At 41.2% G+C, this 25,490-nt stretch overlaps 1 protein-coding gene across 1 annotated transcript in view; it reads left to right on the forward strand.

Annotated features, from left to right (window-relative positions):
- The window catches only part of LOC131681652 (transmembrane protein fend-like), a 209,279-nt gene that overhangs the window by 105,036 nt on the left and 78,753 nt on the right, over positions 1 to 25,490 (forward strand). Inside the window, exon 2 of the mRNA XM_058962579.1 lies at positions 22,904 to 22,951. Coding sequence (XP_058818562.1) covers positions 22,904 to 22,951 — 48 coding nt within the window. The remainder of the gene's footprint in view (positions 1 to 22,903; positions 22,952 to 25,490) is intronic.

Genomic DNA, 25,490 nt, shown 5'->3' on the forward strand with positions numbered 1-25,490 from the left:
TCTGGCTTATTGCTCGAGTAATGTTGGTTTCCAATGCTTGGGAATGTCACCGCCGCTGTTTTCTTGACTGCGTGCTGGATGTGGTCGATTTGTACGCTAATCATCCAATAACAAGAACTACAACGCTTATTTTTGGTTGTATGGCGAATAGTTGAGTCAGTTGGCCGAAGATGTCGACCATATTATGATTGGAGTTCACTAAACACATTTCCCACAGACCGCTGATTTTCGAAATATAGTTGAATAATTTGAAGATGGTGAACCAGTGTAAGTCGTTCCATTATGAAATGGCAAACAATACTAAACTGCAATAGCATTACAGTTTGCAGTTAGTACCCGTTAACTACTAAAAATGCCTGTTAAAAAACTTCATGTTGAACCACCCTATATATGCCAAGGTTTGAGACTAAAATTAAGGACATTTGAAGTAAAATAAGGACGCTTTCCAAAAACCTCGAAAAGAAGGACATGTCCTTTCAAATAAGGACGGTTGGTAACCCTATTTTTATTCAGAAGCGTCTTTCTTTTAAAGAACATTAAGAGAAACAATTAGTTCGCATCCGACAGCCTATTTGTCATCGAAATCAGTTGAAAATGGCAATGTTATTAATTTTTTTTCCAAATTAGAAACTGGCTCGCATGAATTTTAAAGGCAAATTGCCAAAAAACCGTTTTTTTGCTCTATTACTTATAGATTTGACAGTATGTGTGAAAGCTTCGAAGTTAAAATTGGAAAACATCAACGGAAAATATAATCATAGAATTCCATTGGGGTACGACAATGCCTGACTAACCCCTTAAGAATTCATGCGAGCAAGTTTCTAATTTGGGAAAAGAATCTAAACCAATTGTTCTTTCAATTTTTCCATTAAAACAAAGACGATTCTTTGGAAGAATGTTGAGCAGTTTTCACATTTTTAATGAAAATATCGATGATAATGATAAATGATGGTTGTTTTCATGTTATTATCCCAAAACCGTATAGGATTTTTAACAAACGAACCTAGCGTAGCGTACCGCTGAAAAGGTCATCTCCTCTTCTTTTCAGAATACTTAAAAGATTAAAAATCGAATTGAACTTGAATGTACAACATTCTTCATACAACGTTTTGTGATGCATTTGATAAGATCTACAACCATTAATAGGTCACTTGGAAAGATACAAAATCACTGTAGCACCGAATAATTAATTTGGTTTTTTTGTTTGACGTAAGTGTAAGAATTTATTTTCACATAATTGCTTTCACTTCACTCGCCATTCCGATTTGTTTTCCCCGTTGGATACCACCAAAACAATTTTATCTTAATTCGGTAAACACGGGTCCAATAATGAAAATTCTGTACAATGCTGTACATACCTTAATTTGGAAAAATCCATTTCTCAGAAAGAGAGATATGGATACCAATTTATGGACGTTATCTATGAATGGTTCCTTACATGGTAAGCTGCCCAACAAACATTTCTTTGTTTTATAAACGTTTTAACAGTTGCTTTATTCAGCTCTAGCTGAACATTGGAAGTATACGTGTAATCATATATCGTTTATTCCACCCTTAAACATCCGGGATTTGGAGAATTTATTCAGCTTGTCTGATTAAGACACATGAAAGAACAATTCTTCAGCACGTATACAGCCTGAAGAAAACCACAGTTCAGCTTTATCAATAAACCTTTTCGTTACCGCTATTCAGCTGAGAGAATTATCATAGGAAAATTGTTAAAAAAGACATTTATTTCAAGTTACACACGCCATCAATCTCTTTGGAAGCCATATTCTTTTATTAGTGTTACGTTACAGTTAGAGAAAAATTGTATTACCTTGTTGGATATCAATATCACGTACCTGGGATCCGAACCAGCAACCTGTTGAATACTAAGCACTTACCTTACTGTCTGCACCAATCTTGCATACATCGAATGCTTAAGATTTCACCGATGTACCGACAAGTCTAGGCTGCTGAATAGAGTCTGTACAAAGGCTACAGTAGCCTCCTATAGATTTGAGTGAACCTAGTTGGCTTGGGTTCGAATCCCAACCTACGATAATTTTTTTATTTCAATTTTTTTTTATTTAATAATTTTTAGAACATTCGGGAATTTGAAATTAGATAATTTATTTATTTCAAAAATGATGATTGTAGTCGTTTTTGTTTCCAAGGTGAGGATTTATGGCTGTCACAAAACATTTAGATAAGTAAAAATGGGTGTTATATGAAAGTGGTGGTAACTGAATGATAGATTGAAGTCATTTATAATTCTAAGATGGCAATCTCCTCAATTTATTTGCCACTTCCTGCCAAATGATTTTCTTTCCATTGTGATTTTTTTTGGTAAGCGGAAGTCGCTGTTCGAATTCAATAGTTTATTTATTTATATCAATTAAGTTCGCCAGCGTAAATAATCATTTCATTGTACCTTTGTTTGCAAGTCGATGGATAGAAAAAAATCATGGTAACAATGCTGGTGTCTAAAATTTATAGCAACGTTGGAACAAAAAGTTTCTCTTGTGTTCAATATGAGAATATTCATGTTTCACAAGTAAACAGACCGTTTCGAATTAAAAGGTAAATTTACATAAACGAGGGCGCGTGTGATTTGGTAAGCTTGTACATTGAAAAACTGTAAATCGTGTATTTCCCGTGGTGAAAACTCAGTAGATATAAAAAAACTAAATAAAATTTCTTTATTTCTTTATTCATTTATTGAGCTATTGCTCCTTAACTGTAATATATGCAAAACATCTCAAATGGAATATACCGAAATAATAAAAAAAATCCTTCACTTAATAGTAAAAAAAATATTGTGTGTGTATTGGGACTCGAACCCAGGTCGGTTGCCATTCCTTTTTTTTATTTCGATTATAGAGGTTTTAACCTTAAGGTCATTCGCCTCTTCGGGTTAGAAAAATCTCTTAGGAAAAATTTCTAACCCTATGTGCGGGGTCGGGACTCGAACCCAGGTGCGCTGCGTACAAGGCAATCGATTTACCAATACGCTACGCCCACCCCCGGTTGGCATTCCTCATGATTTACTAATCGCGCCAATTTTTGTAGTAGTTACAATTACCTTTGTTAAACACATAATTCAGCTAAAAGTCAAAGGTGGTATAACGGCAAATGTAAAGGTAGAAACAACCTCTTGAAGACATGTAGTGCAGCTTAATGATTAAAGGTAATACTATTGGTAACAGCATCGTTTATTCAACTCGCAATTCAGTCTAATTAAGATGGTTGAATAAAAGCTTTAATATTGTCGCTATTACATTTATTAGCAGTATAGTTCAGCCTAGTTGGAACTGGCGAATACTGGATTTTAAATAGGCTGAATAAACTGTTAATGTTTAAATAGTTCAGCGAAAGTTTTATTCAGCTTACATAACCTTTAATCTGCTTTAAATCAACACGTAGTCTTATACTTCAGCTTCTAATGTTTGTTGGGTGTTCATCAAAACTGAAACCACATCTTTGCATCTGTCTGTCATCACGGCGCACAAACAAACGGAAATCCCTCTCGGCTTCAATTCGAAATGTAAGAGCTTAAATTGGAACAAAACTATCTTACCTTTACCACTGAATCGCAAAAGTGCGCAAAATCAGCAAATCCTCACCCTGCAACACAAACATTTTCCGCGGTGTTTTCGATGCTACAATTTGAGGCGTGAATTTTTGATTACCTATTTAATATGCAGTTCGTGGTAGTCAACGGTGTAGCAACTTACCCCTGTCTCCAGTCTGCAGCTTCCGGTAGCGCATTTAAATGAACATACAGGGGGATATGTGTACATGTGTATTTTACATCCCGCTTTACGGTTGTACTAATTTGAACAGATGAATAATTAATTTAATTAATTAGCGAAGCTACCAACTACCGAAATTGTGTGTTGTGTTCGAGTCATCCTAAATAGATAACAAGGTGTCGTGGGCAGGAATTTGTGTTAAACAAAGATTTATCTGGGTCGGTTTTGAATCCACAAATTGAAATTATTATAGTTGCAATATCTCTCAACAGAAAAAAAGTCGGTGGCAAGAACTTTGACCTTAGCAATCAGCGGAGTTAATCGCCTTTCAAAAATCAGTGCCAACTAATCCGTGCGGCCTCGGCTCAATGTCCCAGCGGCTTGAATAGATTGATTCATTAGCTACGAGAAACTGGATCAATCCGACGGCACCCGAGCACAAATCATCATTAAAGAGGATGATGCAGTGCTTTTACGTCCTCGGGTCGACTTAATTCTAATCTTCTTCGTTGATTAGCCTTTCCCCTTCAAATCACACACACACGCACACAAAATATATCTATCGTTGCATTAGACAGCTTTCGAGCCATTGACCTTGGACACGAGTCGATCAAATCTTCGCTCTCTCTCTCTCTCGACCCTACTCAAAATAATGACTAATTTTAGATAGAGAGAAGAGTTCCGTTACTTTAAAGCGGATTTGTCGCAAAAAATAGCCCTAGGCGGATCGATGGATGCGATCCGTTGAAAGATGGATTGGCGATTAGACTGCTGCTTGTGGACACCCACCGTTAAGCCACGCCCATGCGCGAGTATTACGTGCGCATACCGCTACCGTCGGCGACACAAACACACTCGATCCCACACCAAAAGGGGGGACCGTTTTGATTTGTGACGTGCGCCCGCGCGACCACCAATCAAAACAAATCACACTTCTCACATTTCCTAATGATCCGAAAAAGATTCAATTTTTCGCTAAATGAAATCTAATAGATGACAGACGAGCCCCATCTCCATCAAGTGATTAGCTGCCAGTTGACCTACACACTATATATTGTGCGCGCCGCGCTACCGCCGGAGACGGAGTCAGAGAAGAAAGAGAAAATATTAATAAAGATTAGCGTCTATTTTTCTTCACGGTATTCATGCTTTCCATTCTGGAACCGACCGACGCGCGGGCAGCCATTTATTAATCATCAATACATTTGAATAACATGTCCGTCGTAGATACACCTAGCTGGCTTCCATTTACATCCATCTCTTCGGGTCTTTGTGATTCCGCGCTCGCATTCATCATTGTTTGCCGCCGACGACGGGTACAGTAGGCCGCAGGGAGGGTTGGTATGAGGCCTTGCCCTGGTATCTAGAGTTGGTTGATTTTTCTGATGTAGTTTTTGTGACCCACGTGATTAGGAAGGATTTTCTCGTACTCCGTAGATGACAAGAGAGTATCTACGGAGTACGAGAAAATCCTTCCTAATCACGTTGCGAGAATGCCACTGATCACTAATGAGACTAAGCCTTCAAGCCAGATCCGTGTTAAGACGATTAGGGGTCGCTGGGCACTATTGAACTGAGAATGCCCCTATTACAGGAGTGAAACAGATGTAGCACGGTGTCTATAGTAGAACATATTACACTTAACCCTTAAAAGCGCAAACCATTTTTTTAAATTTTCTGAAAATTTTCTCACAGCTTTAATACGTTACTATGATAATTTTGAGATGGTTTTCGCAATGCTGTTTAAAAAAAAGCACATCTTCATCAGGTCGCCAAGCCAACCTTAGAGCTTCTTCTGCTGTGTTTCCTTTGTCCTTCAGGAAATTCTTCACTCCGTCGTGATTATGTTCCCCGACCTGCCGAAGAATTTGTTCGGAGTTGGAGAGCCAGTTTCTTATTTCGAATCCGGCCTCGGAATGCACAAGCTTAACGTCGAGAGCTATTTTTATCATCTCATCCTCCGTGTCACGGCTGTCAAGGAAGTCGTCCACTTAGTGTTTCTTGTGGATCGCAGCAGCTGCCTCTGGATACTCCTTCTCATGTTCCGTTGCATTCAGGTTTTTTACGTAATGTGCAGTACATGGTACTAACATGGTACTAACATCCATCACATAAATGTGTTCTTGATGAGCTGCCGCGACCCAAATGACACGCACCTTTTTGGGCTTTTTGGGATTCAACACAGCACCCAGAGGCAAATAACGCAAGCGGATATGCGCAGGGACTTAAACGGCAACCTTCTTACGGAACAATACGGGCTGATTGCAGCACAAGCAGCATTTGACCAAACGGAAGATCACTGTCAGGATATCATGAATCGAATCGCTTCCATAGATCCATAGATGGGATCTCTTTTGTGACAAGATTTCCAGTTAGCTGTTAGTATATCAACCAATAGAGAAGAGAGGCAGGAAGGAATTGGTTTAACGGAGATTTGGCACTAAAACACTAGGCGTACGACCAGACAACATGCTCAATATCGCGATCACCATCACCACAAGCACAGAGACCGCTCTCCACCATCTCAAAACCTTGTACCGGACGAATTTCATGTTTTGACAACCCCATGGCATACTGTGAGAGTTGAAGTCTTCTAGAGCCAGCTGAGGTACGATATCTATGGTAAAAATTCCAATAAGATTTTGCACAATACAAATGCATTGTGTGAAGCCTGGAAAAATATATAGGAACTGAAATATAAAGACACTTTGGGCTTTTAATGTCCCATGTGAAAATTCCTGCTAGTTTCTAAGATTTCTGAAATCAAGAGTCACTTACTTCGGCTTTGCAACAGAAACTTTCAAGGAACACTCTCAGGCCTATACGAAGAAGCCGACGAAAAAATGATTTTTTCTTTCAAAAATTTATAGACGCATTAGATGATGGGATGGACAGACCTGTGCTCTTTAGTGAATTCTTTAGCATTTGTTCTAGGAGCGGTACTTAACCCTTTGCGACGCGATTTTTTTCTTTGTTAATATAGATTCGGATGATTACCTAGTTACAGTATGCATGCGCTCAAAACTCTCGACGGTTACTCATCGTAGTCGGACGCTAAGGCTCAACATCGCACAACTTCGGGACGCCAGGGTTACTCAAAACTACGCACAGCGGCTGGAAGAACAGCTGGGCGTAGCTACTCTTGAAGATGGAGGGAGATCCGTTCAGCCATAGGTGGTACTGCTATAGCGGCACTAGGTACAGCGATTCCAAATCGAGGAAACGACTGGTTCGATGACGAATGTAAGCAGTTAATAGAGGAGAAGAATGTAGCACGGGCAAGGATGCTGCAGCACGGAACGAGACAAAATGTGAACCGATACAAACAAGCACGGAACAGGCAAACTTCGGTCCTCCGGAGAAAGAAGCGCCAACAGGAGGAACGAGATCGTGAAGCGAAGGAACAACTGTACCGCATAAACGATACATGGAAGTTCTACAAGAAGCTGAACAGTTCACGCAAAGGCTACTTTCCGCAAGCCGATATGTGCAGCGACTTAGACGGCAACCTTCTTACGAACGAGTGGAAGGTGGAAGCAGTACTGTGACGAGCACTTCAACGGTGAAGCAGCAGAGGACGAAGGCGGTATGGCAACGGATCTTGGAGCACGCGCAGAAGACGATAGGCTGCTGAAGTCAAGGAGGAGATCGGTCGGCTGAAAAACAACAAAGCTGCCGGTGTAGATCAACTACCCAGCGAGCTATTAAAATACGGTGGTTAAACTCTGGCTAGAGCGCTGCACTGGGTAATCGCCAATATTTGGGAGGAGGAGATTCTTCCGGAGGAGTGGATGCAGGGTGTCGTTTGCCCAATCTACAAAAAGGGTGGACAAGTTGGATTGCTGCAACTACCGCGCGATCGCACTACTTAGCGCCGCCTACAAGATCCTCTCTGAAATTCTTTGCGGTCGACTGTCACCATTTGCAAAGGAGTTCGTGGGGCACTACCAAGCGGGATTCATGGATTCCCGCGCCACCATGGACCAAATAATCGCGATTCGGCAGGTTCTGCAGAAGTGCCGCGAATACAACGTGCCCACACATCATTTGTTCATCGATTTCAAATCGGCATATGACACAATCGATCAGGATCAGCTATGGCAGATAATGCAAGAGTACGGTTTTCCGGATAAGCTAACACGATTAGTCAAAGCGACGATGGATCGGATGATGTGCGTTGTTCGAGCATCAGGGACACTCTCGAGTCACTTTGAATCTCGAAGAGGGTTACAGCAAGGTGATGGTCTATCGTACCTGCTGCTCAACGTTGCCTTAGAAGAGGTAACAAGGAGAGCGGGGATAGACACGAGAGGTGCGATCTTCAGGAAGTCCGTCCAGCTTCTTGGTTTCGCCAACGACATTGACATAATGGCACGGAACTTTGAGGCGATTTCGGAAACGTACATCAGACTGAAGGCTGAAGCCAGCAGGATTGGACTTGCCATCAACCTTTCGAAGACAAATTACATGACAGGAAGAGGTTCTGGAGACGACAATGTGAACCTCCCATCCCGAGTTTGGATTGAACGAAATCAAGATGGTCGACGAATTTGTATATTTGGGCTCACTGGTAACCGCCGACAATGATACCAGCAGAGAAATTCAGAGACTGATCTTGGCGGGAAATCGTGCCTACTTTTGACTCCGGAGGACGCTCCGGTCGAATAAAAATTTGCCGCGAAGTTGATTATCTACAAGACGCTGATTAGACCGGTGGTGCTCTACGGCCACGAGACCTGGACTATGCTCGTTGAGGACCAACGCGCCCTTGGAATTTTCTAACAAAAGGTGTTGCGTACCATCTATGGTGGCGTGCAGATGGAAGACGGAACGTGGCGCAGGCGAATGAACCATGAGTTGCATCAGCTGCTGGAAGAACCATCCATCGCGCATACCACAAAAATGAGACGTTTGCGGTGGGCTGCACACGTCGTAAGAATGTCGCACGACGACTCGGTGAACATGGATCTTGAGGGCGACCCTACAGGAACAAGAAGACGGGGCGCACAGCGAGCACGGTGGATCGACCAGATTGAGGACGACCTGCGGACCCTTCGAAGACTGCGAGGCTGGCGACAAGCAGCAATGGACCGAGTGGAGTGGAGACGGCTTCTGCATACAGCAAGAGACAACAAGGTTCTAGCCTGAACGGTAAGGTAAGTAATTGTCGAGGCGAAACAAGATCATTTTCTCGAACAACTTCCGGATACAGGACAGCATTTCGATTGGTCGATTGGAGGCTGGTTTTCCTGATTTTTGGATGGCGATGACCTTCCCTTGCTTTCAGTCATGAGGGACCCTCAAGAAACTTTTAAATAATTTCAATCAAAGCGTCTCTTAGCAGAATCTGGCAGATTTTTTAACAAGTTAAATTTGATTCTGTCTGATCCTGGGCAGGGGCGGATCCAGAAAAAAAATTTCTAGGGGGGTCCGTAATATCGATTTTAAAATGAACATTGTACATTACGTAATACGTAATAAGCTCATTTAATGAATATCAGGTTTTTTGGTCAAATTTGGTATGGAATGATTTTGGGTTTGAAACTTATATAAAATTTAAACTAATTCAAAATTTCTCACCCAATAAAAAAATTTCGGATGGGGTCCGAACCCCCAGGACCCTCCCCCTGGATCCGCCACTGATCCTGGGGCTTTATTGTAACATGCTAAGAGAGCAAGTGAGAACTGCACCATAGAAAACGGTATTTCGTTCGCGTTATCGTTATCGTGAGGGGACACGGCGCGGTAGATCTTCTGTGCCGGGGCGGAATCTGGACAAACCTTCTTGGCTAAATCCTTATAATATTCCACGCTCCCGCTAGTACTGTTTTGGTTTCGTAAACGCCGAGCTGTACCCCAAAGAATGTTCATCGATGTTTCTCTCGTTAGCTCGTCGACGAACCAGCGCCAGTAGCTACGTTTTTGGTTTTCATCAAACTCTTCATGCGCGTTTCTGCCTTCGCGTACTGTCGGTAGCTGGCTGGTAGTCCGTCATCACAGAAGGTCTTAAACGCGGATGCCTTCTCCACGTGCACGTCTGAGTACTTTTTGTCTCACCATGGGTTGGGAGGACGCCCGCGAGAGTTCGCATCTGGTGCGCGTTTAGTCTAAGCTTGAATCGCGATATCGAGAATCAAGCCTGACTCGTACTCTTCCTCCGAAGGAAGCTCTTGTGTCGACTCTACTTTGCGGGATATCGCGGACGCGTAACTCTTCCAATCAATATTTCGTGTGAGTTCATACGAAACATTGATTGTAATAGGTGGCCCCGAACCGTTAACAATATTAATTACGATTGGCAGATGGTCGCTGCCGTGGGGATCAGAGACTATCCGCCACACGCAATCTAACCGCAGCGATGTCGAGCAGAGGGAGAGATCTAAGGCGTTCGGACGCACTGGAGGGGCCGGAATCCGTGTCATTTCACCCATGTCCAAAATGGTCATATTGAAGTTGTCGCAAAGCTCATGGAGTGGGGAAGATCGATTATCGTCATGAAGGCAACCCCATGCCGAACCGTGGGAGTTGAAGTCACCCAAAACTAGCCTCGGTGCGGGGAGGAGTTCCGCAATATCGCAAAGCCGTCGGTGGCTAACTGAGGCTCTAGTTCTAGTTCCTCCTTTTGCTATTACTTCTAGGCATAGCAGGTTCCCTCCTGGGATTCATCACAGTCGCCTTCGTCAGTAGACAAGTTGGTATAGATGTTCGTAGAGGCCGGTGGCGTAGCTATCTTAAACGTTTCTGCAGAAGATCGCTTAGAGCGTCCCAGAAGGGAACGCTTAAGATTCTCCTCGCGCAGTTTGTACGCGGGACATGAAGGGATATCATGTGGGTTTCCCCCAGAGTAGAGACACTTTTCGACATCTCTTCCACAGGAATCATCCGAATGATTCCACACGCATTGCCCACAACGGGCCTTATTGCTTCAATGGGAGGCCGTATGTCCCAATTGTTTGTAATTAGTACAGTTCATGACGCGCAACACTAAGCGGCGAACAGGTAGACAGACCTTGTCAAAGAAGAGGTAGTTGGGTAGAGCAGAACCGGCGAAGGTCACCCGATAAGAGTCTGAATTGACGTATGTTTTCTTCCAATCAGCTGCAACATATGCTGAATGCAAACACTGGCACTCCAGTATCTTCACGGGCTTAAGTATGGGGTCTTTGCAACAGCCAGTCCCACATTTCAACAGGTCCTGGCAACTCAGACTCGACTAGCCAGCAATATCATTTTCCTCATTTAAACTTTTAACAACCACCCGAAGCTCATCAGGGCGAATATTCGATATTTCGATATTTCAACACCAATTCGTCAGAACTCGAGAAATCGGCAACAGATTCAAAAACTTTCTATCTTTGGTCCGGAAGAAGATCACGAAGGGCCCGGTGGCCGAGCTTGGATATACTTTGAGCCAGGGAGCCGATTTTGTTTCGACGTCCATCTCACCTTGAGATGAGCCGGGGAAGCCAGGGGAAGTCATTTTTGCACGGGCCCATTGCCCGTGAGTAGGAGAACCAAGAAGGGGAAACGTAAAATAATACTTATCTCGTGTATGTAACGGTATCCAGACGGCTTACTAGAAGAACACTGCTTCACTGACACGCTAACGGTATTCAGAAACAGAAACACAAAAGAAGGGGAAAATACTGATACCTCGACGAGGCGGAGAGTGCGCAAGATAACCTTGAAGGCGGATTAGCACTATTTCTTGTCGCAATACACGGCACGGACTAGTAACAAAACACTTGTGTCTCAACCGAGCGCTCGAAAACGAATGAAAATATAATTCTTTAATTCAACACCAATAAATTTAATTGGGATCATACAAAAATGGTCTTATTCTTGTCTATCCGAAACACAGTAGCAATATCAGCCCAATGGCACACACAACTCGGGATAGCTCCTAAATTATATGTATTAATACATAGTTCAGCTTATTGAATTCAAGGCTATTTACGATAAGCCTATCTTAAATTTTGATCGCTCGAAACTAATAATTTAAATATCCGAAAACAAAAAGATTATAATTCAATAACAATTATTTAGCACATGTTAGTTTACTGGACAACTGACAGAGCTGAAGTGTTCTCTTTACCCAGAGTTTCATCGACGGCGCTAGCGTTCTCCCAGTGAGCAAATTTTCTGGCAGAGACCGCTCTGCTAGATTTCTGTAAGTCTTGGTTTGGCAGCCCTGTCAGATTTCTGCGCGTATCCTGTCGGGTTAGTTGAGCTAGGGCGAACTTGGTTTCGCTCGCGTTTTCTGGCAAATTTTGACAGGAACCGAGCAAAACCCTGGCATAACTCGGACATAAACTGTGCAAAGATCCTGACAATTCCTACCTGGTAGAATTTAGCACGAATCGAGCAAAACGTCTGACAAAGATGTGGCAGGAAGCATGCAGAGATCTTGGTCGTACATTTCTGGCTCGATTCTGGATAAAAGTGAGCAGCATCGGTTGGTGTAACCGCTTCTGTCAGAAATGGTTGTTGCATTTGAGCGAATTCGTTGCCAGAATTCTCGCACAAATCGCGCAAAATGCTCGCAGAAACTCTGCCAACATCAATTTCGCTTTGCTAAACTTTTGCTAACTTTCTACTTGCCACGCTGCCCGGGCTGTTTTAGGCGACGGTGGCTGTCAGAAATCACACAAGGGGTTTCATCTACTCCGTTACACTGTGCGCCAACACGCACAGTATTCTGATTAAATACACCCAAGTCATATTTGAAAAATTGTGCCGATTTAGTGATTAGGTTTTATATAGTTATGCTCCAGGGAGAGATGTGCGGGGAGAAATGCAGACAGAATGGCAACCTTCAATTTCATTGTTAAAATCTCGCGTGTTTTTTGAGAAGGGCCAATAAGCATTCTGTAAAAATTCACATTGAGCGGAAATTCTGGACAAACCGTTAATCGCCGAATACGAATCACAGCAACAGACGAAAGAGAAAACTTTTCTCTTTCATAAAATGTTAATATCCATTCTCGGCGAGTTACGGTTTGTCCGGAATTTTCTCTCAAAGAGAATTTTGACAGCATGCTTATGGGCCCTTCCCAAAAACACGTAAAATATCTACAAGTGCCTACAAAAGCAGATAGTTTGTCTCGGCTGGCTAAACAATTTGACAGTTTTACTGGTTCATGATGGCGTCTTCGCCCGAGATGCATTATAGTATAGGTGTTCACATTCGTCATGTTTGAGTGTGTTGGTTTGTTGCTAGTGAAAATTATCATAGCTGCCCAGGATCGCGAAGCACATAATGAACAAACCGACCAATCGAAACGAAGCTTGTAAGCACGTGGTAAAAATAAGTATGGCGTCTGGGATCGCAAAAGAGCAAATGTTTACATCACTAACCAATCAGAATGAAGTATGGGACCACGTGCTTCTGTTTTCTTCTTCATTTCTAATTGTTTGCCCGAAAAAAGTGACAGCTGATGCACACATAGAAAAAAAATGTGTACACCTGTATACACCTCGGTCTCCGCCTGTCTCTCCCTGGCAGGGTGGCCAGACCTACCGATTTATCGGTAGTCCTACCGATTTTGGTCTTCTCTACCGATTCACAGACGACCAAGGCAAAACTACCGATATTTTGTTATCCCTACCGAAAACTACCGATTTTTATTGATTGTGGACACATCCTACTCCACATTCATTTTTTGGGTTGGATTTGGTCTGAGATCTGTGTTTTCAGTATTTTACAATTCTATGACAATACTACGTTTTTAGGCCTACCTAGAGCACTCTAGTTAGAGTGCGGCCAAGACACGTTTGACGTATCCAAACGAGCAGAAATCTGACGTATTTCTATTGTGAATACGTCAAATGTTCGTTTGGATACGTCATGGCCTCTTGGCCACACTCTAACTAGAGTGCTCTAGGCCTACCGATAACTTCCGATAACCCACTGAGACGTCCAAAAAATTGTTTCAAATTCGTTCAACACGGGTCCAACGATGGACGTTTGTTGAGCGGTTATTTGGACGTTGTCCAAATTGGTCCAACAAACGTCCTTTATTGGACTGTTTTGAAACCAACCGTTCTTAGAGGGAACCTTTTAGTGACCCTTCCGATATTAAGGAATTCTATCTGTCCACCCTGCTTCCTGGAGACTTTTCTCTGTTCCAAGTAAACAAATGAACAAATAAAGTTAGGGTGCTTCCTAGAACTAGCAATCTCAACTGTCTGACTTTTACTTAATATAGACCCGTGATGTGCATCCCTTTAGCAGAGAAAACCGTACAATTACTAGGTTTTATTTACACTAAACGAACGATGGCACAATATCACCAGTCCACCCACCTGTACGCGGTCAGGACGGTGGTGGGACCTACTATGCACATGTTACCATCGATTTTACCCTGGCTCCAGTGCCTATACGGTACTATATCTACACGGCATTCCCGCCGTATACCGCTTGATGACATGGCAGTTCCTGCCAGGCTAACCGGGGTACCGTTCACAGTTCACCAGTAGCAGCAGCGGTTGCAGCCGTATGCCGATTTAGGTCACATAAGCGCACTTTTTTTTTATTTATTTCCTCGACGCTCGGTTTCCGGCCCAGAAATGCCTACCACCGGCGTTGGTTGTTGGTTAAACCAGAATAAAGCTAGGTCGCGGACGCGATGAGACGACGAGGCGACGGCGGCGGGTACGCAAATAGAATATCAAAGTCCAACAGTGCAAAAATGCAAATATGGGCCACTGTATCACAACAATCGACTGCAGCGCGGAAAATTGTGCCTAGTTCCAACAACGTGCCGACCGGGGACGGGACTCTGCACATATGGTGGTGCGGGGTACGGGTCATGGGTGCTACATTTGAAATCATTTTAGCGTTAGAACAAACGCCGATACCGGGCAAACAAAGCAGGCTGTGGGATGGAGAAAGCGTGTGTGTGTCAGGGAGCTTGTGGGGCATATCCGCCCTAAGTCGGGGACTTGGTGCAAGTGCGGATGGTGAAATTGATTTCAGTTGCAATGAATTGCATTTAATGCTCGGTAGTTGCAGCGAATGATCCTGCCAATGGTTTGGATGTTTCAATCAATTGGCGAAGCTGGGATTGAGTTCAATTTGGTTTCGCGGAGCAATCCAATTACCGGACTAATCAAAATTCGGTAGTTTAATTACTTTGTCCTAAAAAGTACTGGGAACGGAAGTGAATCCGCCGCGTGATTTACTGCATAATGCTAACATGTCTGCTATAATTATGATAATTATCAAATCGGACTGACATAATTTCCTCCAGCTACCTGCAGTATTATAATATCAGTTATAGAACCATTAAAAAAAATAGAAGGCAAACTGCAACATTTCTTCGCGAAAGAACTTCCAAACTGGCTGCAAGGCAGGACAAAGTTTTTCCCCGGTTGTAAAGTTTTGCTGTTACTTGTTCTTCGTTTACAAACAAACAGCAAGCAATCTTCTCCTGCCTGCTGGCGCTGCTTGGGGGTTGGTTGGGTTGAGCAACAAAAAGTCAAACGAAGGCCTGAGAAAACACTCCCCAGTTTTATCAGTTTGCAACTTTCTTTGCCATTATGAGTGTTATGCGCGATGGGGGGGCATTTTAAAGCTTCGTTACATTCCGATGCGTCCAAGGAAGGAATCCGACTTTCTTCGCTGTCTGGGTGCCGTAGATTGCCAACTTTGCATGCTGCGTAAACAGACTGAGTGTGCTTAGTTCCGAACTGGACATGTTCCAGCTGGAAATGGAGTGTGAAATCATTGAGATTATTTTTTATTCCGAAGAGAGTGGCCAATATTTTCCAACTTTTGGATACAAAAAGCTTTTCCATGCGGTTTCAAGGTGATTCTATCGGGCTGTGAAAAATTCAATTTCGTTTTTGCCTTTCTCCTATAGAAACGCTATGCAATCACTCTGAAAACCGACTTTATACCATTCGACTCAGTTCGTCAAGTTAGGCAAATGTCTGTGCGTGTGTGTGCATATGTAAATAAGTACATCGGTTACTCAGGAATGGCTGAACCGATTTTTTCAAACTTAGTCTCAAATGAAAGGTACAACGTTCCCATAGGCTGCTATTGAATTTCATTTAATTCCGATTTTCCGTTCCGGAGTTACAGGTCGAAGAGTGGGGTCACGCATGAAATTCCCATATAAATCGGAATCAGTATGGTATCTGAATGATGCAAAATTTCATGAAATGTGTTCGAAAATGTTTGGATTTATAGTTTCAGCTCACTGATGCCCAATCAAACCCACGTTGACCACATTGGACCACTTCGGCGGAACCGGAAGCTTCGGGAAAGTGGTTATGTTCCTGAGTTGAATTTACATCAGCTGCTCAGAAATGTCTGACTCGATTTTCACAAAATCAGTCTCAAATGAAAGCTAGAATATTCCTATTGAATGCTACTAAATTTCTTTTGAATTGGAGCTCTAGTTCATGTGTTACTGGTTGAAGTTATTGAAATTTCCATATAAACCGGTAATCAATATATGTATAAATATTGCAAAAATAATTAAAACGAGTTACAAATTACTTGATATTGTTGGCCGACACTCTCATACCATTCAACTCACTTCGTTGAGTTCAGATAACGTGTGTATTCGTATGTGTGTATGTCTGTGTGTGACCAACAATTGCGCATCGGTTACTCGGAGACACTCATTTTTGAAACCTCAAAGGCCTCCTATTTTGACAAATAGCTAAGTAAACTCAGATACCAAATTTAATATCATTTGGACAATTTTAGACCTCTAACCACTTTGCTTGAAGTTTTTGGCATTGGTTTCATAGGAAAATACAGTGTGTCCCATATTTATACGTTCACCCTAATTTCTCAGAATAACTTATAAACTGCACCAATTTTCGTTTGTTTTGAAGCTTAATCAACGATGTTTCTCGAAATTTAGAAGCCCTGGTGCGTTTTGTTCGTTTGTTATCGTAGTTTAAGTGAAAAAAGTGATGTCCCATATTCATAAGTTCACCTTACTTTTTTGCCTTTCTCATATAGAAAGGTTACACAAGCAATCTGACCATCATCAACCCAATCCCGGTCTATCTCCCCATCACACACCATCCTTCCCTAAACCCACCTTCCCTCATCAAGAGTTCACGGGAAAATTTCATTATCATGTTGCATGAAATTGTAAATGATTAGCGAAATCTTCTAAATATCACCAGCACGCAAAATAGATTGAAAATCATGTACTAGGCATCATGAACCAGCTCACGAATACATGAATTATATTTCATGATTTCGTGAACTATTCCACGAGCACGGATATTGAATCGTGACATATATTAGGAATCATGAACCAGTTTACGAATACATGAAAAATGTTTGATGATTTTGTGAACTAATTCATGAGCACGGATATTGAATCGTACCTAATATATTAGAGATCATGAATTAGTTCACGAGAATTAAATGGATTCATGAATACAATTTTGAATTTCGCGAAATAGCTCACGAGAACATATCCAGAATATTTTGATTTTGTGAACTACGGCTCCTACACTTATGAAAATCATCATAACTCAACCTTTGGTTTTATGAATAATGTTCATAAAATTGTGAACTAGTTTGTGTACTGAAAATCGCATTGGAAATGACTTGGCGGAAACCGTGACTGAAATTCACGAAACAAAAACAAATAGTTTTTTTTGTCCCTTTATGGGCAGCTAGGGCCGAGGGTGCACACTGGTCGGAAACACCAAAAACGTGAACTTAATTCACTAGAGGCCAAACCATCGAATTTATTCACAGGGTGTCTTTGAAGGAATTGTTCATTTGAATATTCCCCATAATCTGATAACAATTAAAGTTAGGCATGGCTTACTATGATCGAACTAAAAAAATAAACTTTTGTCCTGACGAGGTAGAAAGTTGGTGTCTTCGACAAAGTTTTACAAATGCTCATAGTAAAGAATTTTGTTGAAGAACTTGAGCTTGTAGGACTAAAGGTTATCGATTTATAAGGCGTTTTCTATGGCAACCCCCTTAAATCTAGTTTTTTTAATATAACTTTTTTCATTGTGACTTTTCGTGCAAACTATGTTCTAGACAAATGTGTATGTATCAAAACTACATAATATTGCATGTAAAAATACTCATTCGTTTAAAAGTTTTTGCAGACTTTTACATTTTTACAGCAACTTCAACTATGTATAAGAAAGAAAGGTGAAAACCAAAATGCACGAACAGGCACTTTTTTACTGTCTAAACTATGCACAATAAAGCTAAGAAGGTTTGGTGCGTGGCACGCTAGAACCCTATTAATAGGGTAAGTTTGCTTTATAATGTTTTTTTACCTTTTTTATCACTAGAGTTCTCAGTCATGCTGCCAAGGAACGTGCTACCCTGTGGATATGAGCTTAAGCTTATACCTAAGTAACTAGAATGAAGGATAAAGATTTCTGGACGTAACCGATTCATGATCGCGCGCGTTTGCGGGTTCGCGTTTCAGACCGCGTTTGTAACATCGTAAGTACTAAAACGTTCACGTTTTTACCGGAGCGTTGCGATCGCGAATGTAGGTGTGCGTAGATGATCGCGAAGAGCGAAGTATCGTTTGTTGACGTGCTTGTCACGTGTGCTCGTGTGTATGTGCCACGCGGACCGTCATTCTGATATTTAGTTTTCGGAGTACGGATCACATTCTGACAGGGAGTTACTTCATATCACAAGATTTCCCGGTCATGTCGCCATGGACCGTGTTGTCCAGTGTATATGAGAGCTTTCTTTTTAATTGATTCAATTGAAGGCATGGACCTAGACTTCTGGAATCGAGGATAGAGACTTCGGGACGTGAACAATTCATGATCGCGCGAGTGCGGGGGACTGTAGGTTCACGCTTGAGACTGCGTTTGAGTTATTACAAGTGCTGAGACGTTCATATTATCACCGGGATGTTATAATGTCTGGAAGAGCGCGGGTATAGGTTGCGTGGATGGTCGCGAAGGCTTCAAGCATTTTTATATTTGTTTGTCGCGTGTATGTGACTTTGTGTGTATACATTCGATTTTTATGTAGTTTAGTGGATATGAGCATTATATTTTTGATTGGTCCACCTGAAGGCATTGGACTTATGCTACTAAGGCCGAGAATAAGGGATTCCGAACGAAACCGATTCATGATCGCGCGAACACGGGCATTTGGAGGTTCACTCTCAAGACCGGGATTGTTAATTTATAAGAGCTAAACCATTCACTTTGTCACCGAGGTGTTTTACTTTTTACGAGATCGTGGGTGTGGTCGTGCGTGGATGATCGCGAAGGGCTCGAGCGTTTGTATGTGGACGTTTTTGACGTATGTGCTATGTAACTTCGCGTGGACACATTATTTTTATAAGCGTGTGGCCATTCGCATGTTCGCGTATTCTTCATGATCGCGCGTAGACGTCTTATCTAGTTTTTATTTCTATTGGTCAACTAGAGGCATGAATTTGGGCTTCTAGGATCAAGGGCGGAGATTTCCGGGCGTGACCGATTCATGACTGCGCGAGCTTAGGTTCTTAGGTTCCAACGTTCACCCAATCAATCGGGGTGTTTGAATATTGGCGAGATCGCGGGCGTTCGTATTCGTGACCAGGTTTGTGTTATCGCGTAGGCCACGTTTGTACGTTTGGAATGAGAGATTGTTAGTGTATATGAGAGAATAAGCAATTTGTGTAAGTGAGTGTTAGCATGGATCTAATTGAAAATATAGCAACAAAAGAAGGGTGCCTGCAGAGGGAATTGGGCCCTAAACCCACATTGTATATTATTTGACCATGGCAGTGGATAATTAGGGTTGCCAAGTTAAGTACAAAAATTGATCACAATGTAGCTTAACTAAAAAAAATAGTATCCCAAGTTTCTGTGATATAATCACTGTAATACTGCTTTAGTGGAAAAGCCCCCGGACCATATCAAGGTACAGTATCATGCCGACGGAAGTTCACGAAACAAAAACAAATAGTTCCACTAAAATAAGCGTTATGCGAGCGTTACCGAGGGGAAATTGAACATAATTATAAAACACATGATTTTTGTTCATGGTCCTGTTTTCACATCGTAAAAACGTGATTGTTCCAGGATTCAGGGCACTTTATTAACGATTTTGGGAACAATTTTTTTTCGTGTAGTTTGGATTAATGAGAAAGGCACAATTGCGCCGCTAGGTGGAGTAAAACAGGTTTTTATAGTTGATTTTATTGTCTTGAAAACATTTACAGTATGGATACGAATTTGATATGGTCTGTTTTTGGCTTGGTTCGATTTTGGCAACATCACACATTTTTATCACTTCGTTTAAGGAATATTTGAAGAAAAACATCTGTTCTAAAATCGTAAACTTTATATAAACTACTGAAACTACAGGTAAATCATATTGTCATACCAGTATTTTTCCGCAAGGTTTCTCCACTTGAACCGACGTGTCCGTATCGCTTACATTCTCCCATAAGACGGCAGTTGGATATTGTGGACCTGGACGGGTTTTTGTGTCCAAAACTATAAATTTCACTTATGGCATTTTCGCTTTTGACACTGCACTACACCGGTGTTTGCACTCATACAAACTTGGGTGCAATCATAGGGTAACCATATTGTGGTTATCACTGGAAATTAGCAAAAATTTGCGAAAAACAAGTTAACGACAAGACCACGACAAGATTCCTGAACACCCACTTTTAAGATTTAACCTTTTCAATTCCGCTATATTACAAAGCAGAAAAAAATTGATCGATATATGAACTATTTTTCAAACGACTATTGGTCTGGAACCAAGAAAAGAGATTAAGATGATGCATATGAATCGTGTGGGGAATAAAACAAGCTCACTAATGGGGTATTACATGACTGGCAAATAAATAGTAACAAGTATACTTTCAAATTTTCGATCAGCGGGTTGTGAAGCGGTGAATAAATCCATGAACTGTCAATTTATGACCGTCCGATTTCCGACCTTTATTTTGCCCGATGTTTGTTCTAAACTTTGCGATTGGAGCCAACAGTATATATTTTCAATTCTTTCGCTATTTTGGTTCGATTCCGTCGCGTGCTAATCTTCGGTGAAAAGCAAAATATCAGGTGAGTAAAAAACCAGGACAGTCGAAAGGGGATTGCCCCCCCCCCCCCCCCCCCCCCCCCCGTTACCTCTCAATCGACTGTGTCTTCTCCACAGGTTTTTGGCTGTTGATGTTGTTTCATTAGAAGTTTTCGCACATGGTTTGGCACGTAGGTATCTGTCCTTCATACGTGCACAGCGTGATTTGAGATTTGCCTACACCTTCTATTTCGTATTGAATGTTCAGGTATGAAGGAATAGGTTTCGTAACTCGCATTCTCACGATACGAACCTGGAAAAAAGTTTCTGCAGGTTTCAAACTTCCACCGTTACGTACTTCGACATGATGGTTGCAGTGAATTTATTGGTAGTTCGCGGGGATAGCTCGTGCAAACGCACATCAGCCTTATCATCGTCAATCGATACGGGTATCTTGATTTTAACATTGTCATGCGCAACGACGTGTTGCATGTCGTTTCCCGTAGCCAATCTTTTCGCCATCGTCAAAGTTATAAATGCTATCAGTACCGCATTACGAGTATGCACCTTTATTAATTGTTCCACTTCGCAAACACATGGGCGGATTGGACAAACGACTACTGTATTGTACTGAAGATTGTTCAAATTTTGCTGCTGAGTTTCAATCCTTTTTAAATACCGCATCGATGAAAGTAACGTTACTTTATTGTTTACATTGGCTTGAGACAACTGTTATTTTTCGATTGCTTTACTGCCCGAATAGAATTTTACAATAGCATTTACCCTACAAACAATCATAAAACAATAAATATTATAGTTTTGACTGTTTCAACACTGTTCGACGCAGAGTTCTCGCAGTAGATTTACAATAAAATTTCATGTAACAATCAATTTTACTGTTCAAGAAAAAACTGCTACAATAAATTAACATTAAATTTGACTGTTTTCGAGAAAAAAATGTATGGATAAAAATCGATTTTTTTAATGTTAAGATACATAACCACCCCCCTTTCTACTGTAGAAGACGATTTTACTTTAAAATTTACTGTAGAAACTTTAAGGCTTATTGTTTTTGTATTGTAGTATAACACTAGAATTTACTGTAAATTATTGTAAAATTACTGTACTGTCACAGTGAAAATCATGGTTTTGTTACTGTACGTTTCTATTCGGGTGGTGCGGTACATGTAGACAGCAGACTGTATGTCGAAACGTACGTTTGATTCACTGCACTGTTAACAAGCAGAGCGATTTTAGCTTCCAATCCGATTGATATGGGAAAGTAGAGTGATTAGGAACTGGTAGTGATCCTAAAGGGGTTTACAAATCATATTCGCCCTTTTGCAAAGTTAATATGGAATTGTCAAACATGAACTTCATTCATCATGAGTTCATTCGTGTCGTTATCTTATAGAACTCAATTATACCTTGAATTTAATACTTTACACTGACATCACAAATGAAGTGTTCATTTTGACAGTTCGCTTGTACTGTTTACATGGAAATTCTTTGCGAATTACTTCGAGCGAATCTAGTCGCCCGCAATTTTTTTCTAAGTCCATGTAAGCAGTACAAGTGAACTGTCAATAAAAGTGAGGTTAACTGTGTCCGTAAAGAATCTAATTCTCGGTGGTTTGTTTACTTTGTAAGTTACGTGAGTGTTGAATCATGGAATTCTAGTATATTCAGTTTATGTTGTCGTGAAATTTTGTCTACTTTCCGAATTTTTAATAAGTTTTGATGTAGGCGTTCATTTCATAAAGTCATAACATATTTGTCGAATGAAGATTCGTCAAATCGTTGTAAACGTCACGAAAGAATGTGTGTAATACAGATTCTCCGACCATTTCCTGTAACAATGGCCTCTCAACATAATTCTATTGTTCAAACTAAACAAATATAGCTGTTTATAAAAACACACTCGGTTTAGAACGCGCCATTGTAACATACTCAAACGCATTCCCACAGATTCCCAAAGAAAATCAGCTGGCATTTCGAGTGTCAACAGCAAAGTTTCTGACTTCTTTCAAGCCAGCCGCCAACTTCAAACATGACACCCGGTTGATTATTACCCAATCACAATACCAATTCGAACGATACATCTCAACAATCACCACTCAATCTAACAATTACTGATTTCTGTTTCTTTTCCCTTTGTATTTTCCAGCACTCCACAAAGCAATCACTCTGCTTCCAGCAAAGGAACTGCACAACGGTAAGCATAAACGCAAAAGTTGATGGAAGAGTTCAAACGAGAAACGGTTGACTTCTCATACACGCAGGAAGGCAAACCCACCCCCATTCAAAGTTTTCCTACCCCCCCCCCCCCCCCCCCCCCCGTCCATAGGAAAGTTCTATCGCTCGCTCGCACGCTCGCGTTCTCTACGATCAAATACAGAATCCCGCATAAACAGCAGCGCGGGCCAAACGGGAACGGATCTCGTTTTAAGTCGTTTGCATTATTTATTTTAACACCCCCTTCCTTTCTTTCATAGCGGCTCGGCAAGAGCAGCTAGCAGCCAGCAGCGAACGGTTTCCCTTCCGAGAAAAGTATAAAGTGAAACTTTTCTTTTGCCGTTGCGCTTGAATGAAGCGGGACAGAGAGAGAGAAAGAGCAAGTGCGCGCGCTAGAGCTGCATTGTTTTCCACGAATCGTAACTTTTGCGCGATTGCTTGCAATACTACTTGGAAAACTTCTTTGTGCGAATATACAACAACATATTACCCGGTTTCATTCAGGGAAAGCGATTGGATTTGAGCTTCTAGAGAAGATTAAAATAGATTTTTTTATGGTTTTGAACCTTAGAAATTGCAGGACTTGCGAAGCTGCAGGATTTGTTCAAAACTCTAAACTTCAGATCACAGGACGTATGATGGTAGACGCTTATCCTCAGCTCAGGGTGGCCAGATATAATTCCTTAATATCGGTACGGTCACTAAAAGTTGATCGGTAGGCCGGGTTATTGTCCCAAAAACGTAATGTTGACATAAAACTGTAAAATACTGTAAACACAGATCTCAGACCAAATCCAACCCAAAAATGAATGTTGAGTAGGATGTGTCAAAAATCCATAAAAATCGGTAGTTTTCGATAGGGATAAGAAAATATCGGTAGTTTTCCATTGGTCGTCTGTGAATTGGTAAGGAAGACCAAAATCGGTAGGACTACCGATAAATCGGTAGGTCTGGCCACCCTGCCTCAGGTACACATTGCAACAGAGACGCTTTTACCCAAAAATGAGTTAAATTTGTTTGATAGTACAATATGATGTCTGGTCGAAGAAGGCTATTTTCATGCGACATTAGGACTACACCATTTCCACTTGTCTCTTCTACTTTAACTCATTTTTGACAAGGTATGTTTTATTTAAAAAAATTAGTTAAATCTACTCATTTCTGTACTGTACTTATTCAAAAATGAGTAAAAGTACGTGAGACAATTGATAACGATGCAGTACCAATGATGAACACAGCCTACTTTGATCAGACACCATATTGAGTAATCTAACTAATTTTACTCACTTTTGAGAAAAAGTATTTTTTGTTACAATGAATAGCTGAGAATAAGCGTGTGGATGGTCTATTTGTTTTGTGTTAGTCAAAATTCCACATTTCGTTTATCGATCTATCTCTCAGGGATGCCAGATTTACAGACATATCTGTATTTTACAGACTTTTGATGGTCTCCTACAGACGTAATCAGACATCTACAGACTTTTAAAAAAGTAACAGTGTTTAACAAAATTATACTAGAATAATTTGATTCGAATACGAGTGATTCCTTCACAATAGTTTACTAATTTCAAGCCACTTTTAAAGTAATAACCTAGTGTAAATAGGATTTACACAACCCTCTACAGACTTTTACAGACATTTTAATTATTCTTCTACAGACATTTCACAAAAACATGTGGCATCGCTGCTATCTCAAAAAAAATCTGTTTGGATATTCGATCTATATTTTCCATAACCTACTTCTTTGTCAAATATCTGTCACATTACACTATCGGTTTTTCAAATTGAGTCGTAATTTCACATTGATGACAGATGCTACCAACTAAAAGAAAAAAACGCATTGCCTCCTAAGACTTATCACGATGCTCATATTTTTCAAATTGAATTTAATTTGTCGTAAATATAGTCTGTCAAAATTGCAATAAATTTTGATATTTTTATCGTTTACATTATCGTACATGGATATATTGTTTCTCCTCGTTCCCGGCAACTGCCAAAAAAAAGAACACAATCCATCAATTTCGCGGAAGCGTAAAACTGCTTCCTCGTTACATTTCCTCGCGTTGCCGGTTGTATTCAAGCGGTACCGCGTCTCGTACCTCGTACCTCCTATTATATCTGCATCTGCTTTCAGAACCAGACTCCCATGGTTCAGAGGTGTCATACTTGGAAATCGTAAAAACAAACTCTCGAAACTCGCATTTCCATTGAAAAAGGTGTTGCACGTTTATTTGCTTACGCTGTTTATGGAGTTGCCTGGTCTGGGAGGGATCGTAGGTACCGAAAACGCTAAAAGTGTAAGACAACAGGAACGTTACGAGCTACACATAGCATACCTACGTATAGGACCCGACACCGTTTTAACACCTCTTGCAGGCGTCCGTGAGTGTGTGTGTGTGATTGCGTGTTAATGTGGCACATGCTCCACAGGTAGATGGAATCTGAGATGCATGTTTTCTTTGTTTCCCGGTAGAGAATCAGCTACGATTTCGGTCCGGGTGTGAATCAATAATGGATAC

The sequence above is a fragment of the Topomyia yanbarensis genome, chromosome 1 (assembly GCF_030247195.1).
Source record: "Topomyia yanbarensis strain Yona2022 chromosome 1, ASM3024719v1, whole genome shotgun sequence".
Lineage (NCBI taxonomy): Eukaryota > Metazoa > Arthropoda > Insecta > Diptera > Culicidae > Topomyia > Topomyia yanbarensis.